This window comes from Cryptotermes secundus, unplaced genomic scaffold (assembly GCF_002891405.2).
Source record: "Cryptotermes secundus unplaced genomic scaffold, Csec_1.0 scaffold109, whole genome shotgun sequence".
NCBI classification, from domain to species: Eukaryota; Metazoa; Arthropoda; class Insecta; order Blattodea; family Kalotermitidae; genus Cryptotermes; species Cryptotermes secundus.
In genome coordinates this window covers 17,208-21,121 of record NW_019737086.1, presented here as the reverse complement: position 1 = coordinate 21,121, position 3,914 = coordinate 17,208, and the positions used below count along the sequence as shown (strand labels likewise).

The window sequence follows — 3,914 nt, the reverse complement described above, 5'->3', positions numbered from 1 at the left end:
CCAAAACGGGACATCCTGATGTTAAATGGTCTATGGTTTCTTCGTATTCTTTACACAGTCGACATTTACTTCCGATGTCTCTCCTTTCAGTATTTTTCTCTTAAAATAGTTTGTACTGATTGCTTGATCCTGAGCTGTTGTTTTTGTTGTTGTTGTTGTTGTTGTTGTTATTATTATTATCCCTACGAGTATGAGAAAATTTGTCTTGAATAACGCGTGGTCTTCAGGAACACATGAAAGGCAACCGCATTGTACGTGACATATTTATGGTATGTAATATATTTATTGATATTTGCGAACAAATATTTAGTTGAATTAAATTAATACTAACAATTCACAGCGCCGGTCACGGTAGCCGAGTGATCTAAGGCGTGCACTATCTTCCCTCGCTCGGAAGCCGGGAGCGTGAGTTCGAAACCCAGCCAGGGGATGGATGTTTGGTGCCTGTGTGTATGTGCGGTTTTCTGTGTTTGTGTACAAGCAGAGGCCTTGCGACGAGCTGATCATCCGCCCAAGGAGTCCTACCGAAAATCTAAGATCTAGTAAACCGAAGTGAAATGGAGTGTTTCATGGAGATAGGTCAAGGCCAAAATTTGGGGCTGTAGCACCAAAGAAAAAAACAATACACAGCAACTTGTAGGACGTGAGAGGCTCAGAGCTGTGGTTCTATGTTTTGGGATGTAGAGGCACGGTAGTCCATTGAAAGACAAACGATGCTTCGAAGAACTTGTCCTATATTCAGGACTGAAGAATAAGCCAAGCTTGCTGTCTGCTTTACGCTTGTGCCTTGCTTGGCTGACACTTCAACCCTGAGGATAGAAAGGACATGGTCATTCGATTCTCAACAGACTCCATGGTGTTATAGACCGCCTCTGTGGTCTAGTGGTCAGAGCTCCAGGCTACAGATCCAGAGGTCCGGGTTCGATCCCCGGCGCTACCAGATTTTCTGAGAAGTACTGGGTCTGGAACGGGGTCCGCTCAACCTCGTGAGGATAACTGAGGAGCTATATCAAGGAAATAGCGGCTCCGGTCTTGAAAACCGCAATCGACAGCCGTGGGGATTCGTTACGCTGACCACGCAACACCCTCTATCCGCTTAAGTTGGAACTAACTTCGCCGACAAACGGCGGTCGATAGGTCGGTATAGTTCGCTTACGGACTACAGGCCACGGAGTTACATATTGTTACATACCGGAAGATAGAATCCTTCACAGTACCTCACTTCGAAGCAGCCCTCATGATTCTTGACTAATGATTGCCACGTGAAATTTCTAGGTGATTCGTGACCGCTCAGGCAAGGAGTGGATATGGGCGCTCACGTCCAGGTTCCAGAACGTCATGGTAAGCAAGGTAAATCCGGAAGAGGTAAACTACAGGATCCTGCGAGCGCCGGTCGCGGAACTCGTCAAGGGCACCAGTTGTGCAGCCCAGAGATCTGCGTCCTACTTCTCTATGGCGCAGGCCATCGGGGGCAACTCACACAAACCCGGTTCCGCGTCACTATTGTTCCATTAATACAGGTGCGTACTGAGTATGAGAATGGTAGACATGTTCGGCTTTTAAAATACTGCAAGTTTTTCTCGTGGTACCTATCACAAATCTAAACAATTACACGTGCAATTTTATATGAAAGAGAGATTTAAATTCCTCATTTTTACATATGTCACTCTAATTTACGCTCCACATTTGGCCAAATTCTACGTCTTTTCATAAAGTTCTATTCTAGACGATGAGAGTTTGCACTAAAGATCTTGAATAAACTACATGAAATGCGCCTAAATTTGACAGATTATGCATTTTTTTAGGATAATGCTTCAAAAGGATCGGCTGGTTCTTACTACAATAAACTCTCCATTATGCATCCTACATGTTTTTTATTGCTAGTGGGGTGGGACTAAGTCCCTTGTACTGCTGCTACATCTGACCTATTGTACCAGCCCCAGATGATAGGTGATGGTGATTGTGGAGCAATTGGTGAAATGATGATTGGCAGGGGAAACCGAAGCACACGGAGAAAATCTGCCCCGGCGCCACTATGTCCACCACAAATCCCACTTGAAGAGACCCGGAATCGAACCAGGTCGCCGCGGTGGGAAGCCAGCGACTAATCGCTTGAGCTATAGCACGGCCACAAAGAAAGGTCTCTGTGTAATCCAAGTAATTACTGCATACGGCAGAGTTGATTTTCAATCCTAATTGAAATGAAAATTCCTTATATTATCTACATCAACCTTCTTTGAAGATAAAGAAACGCACAATTAGACAGGAGGTCAAGATGTCTGCTATCATTACTGTGGCACAGTGCAGCATATGTTTCAAAGATTTCCTGCTTATGGCATATATTCCTTCAGCATAAACCTCAAGGTAATGTTTCATTAGAAAAGTACTATTGTATCCCTTAGCTTAGTAATAAAGTTGTGCCTAAACCTCGGCATTAGAGAGAGGAGACCGGTCATTTTCACGATCCGACCGTTTTAGCCTCGGGGAAAATGCTCCCAGTAACCACCGGACAAGAGTGTGGGTTAGCCCCAAAAGCAGTCTGAGAGCGGAGAAGAGAAAATTTCTGCTCCTGAAGGAAATCAGGTCACCGGCTCCGAGATCTCAGCCTAGTCCCTGTACTCACTGAGGTTACACCAATTCTTACCATATCTTAATGAAGCGGGTTTAAAGCTTCCATTGGAAGTGATTGTAAGAGGAAACTGGTCTTCAGAGGCAAAAAAAAAAAAGGCAACGCTATCCCTGTAACAGGCCGTGGAGGCCCACTGGGTTTTGAGACGTCGAGGCTCCCACATTTTCTAGACAATCGACACACGGACTCTAAACTATTAAGGACGATAGATTATCTGGTAGACTTGGCTTGCATTATTTTATCTTACCTTCATAGGCAGAAGAATTCTTACGCCGTCACGCACGAAGCAACTACGTTAATAAAGAACAAAACGATCGTCTTACTGAATGAATTATAACTAACGTTGATGAAAGTGAAAACCTGTTCCAAGGCAACTTTTACTTCCATCGACTAATTGTAATTACATGATTAACACTCTACGTCTTAAAGCCTAAAATCCTGTTTATTATATTAATTTAACAGCGTCTTTTCGATTTACACGGATTTTATTACGCGTTCTTCGGATTACGCGGATGTCGTATTAACAACGTTTTTAAATATACGAGGATCTTTTATTTTAGAAATTACGCGGTTTATAAACGAAAGGAAAGCATTAAACCACCTGAAGCCCAATCCTTTATCTCGGACTTCTCAAAAGCCAAACAGTTCTCCACAAATGAAGCGACATCTTCATGTCTTTCCCCTCCCCACAAATATCACCTACTGGGTCGTTGAACCCCAGTAACCCCCACCCCTCCTGTACCACCAATAGCAACAAGTAATCACAGGCAACGTTAAACTTACTGTTAGCAGAACTTTTCATATATATATATATACACATACTTACTTACTTACGGAGCTGAGCCCTTCTGGAGGAGCCGCAAATTCTGCAGCTACTCAAGAATTTCCCAACATCCTATGGAACCCGAAGGTTCATTACCGTGTTCACAAGAGCCCCCCATTGGTCCCTATCCTGAGCCAGATCCATCCAATCCTATCTCTCTAAGATCCATTTTAATATTGTCCACCCACCCATACCTTGGTCTTTCCCGTGGTCTCGTTCCTTCTGGTTTTCCCAACAATATCCTATATGCATTCCTCTTCTCCCCCATTCGTGCTACATGCCCTGCTCACCTCATTTTCCTTGACTTGATCATTCTGATCATACTAGGAGAAGAGTACAAGTCATGAAGCTCCTAATTATGTAGTTTTCTCCAACCTCCTGTCACTTCATCTCTTTACGGTCTAAATATTCTCCTCAACACCCTGTTCTCAAACACCCTCAGTCTATGTTCTTCCCTTAACG

The 3,914-nt window shown here is 43.8% G+C and overlaps 1 protein-coding gene across 1 annotated transcript in view; it reads left to right on the top strand.

Annotated features, from left to right (window-relative positions):
• The window catches only part of LOC111870013 (protein yellow), a 34,960-nt gene that overhangs the window by 29,059 nt on the left and 1,987 nt on the right, over positions 1-3,914 (top strand). The window contains exon 5 of the mRNA XM_023861935.1: positions 1,276-1,520. Coding sequence (XP_023717703.1) covers positions 1,276-1,515 — 240 coding nt within the window. The 3' untranslated portion in view covers positions 1,516-1,520. The remainder of the gene's footprint in view (positions 1-1,275; positions 1,521-3,914) is intronic.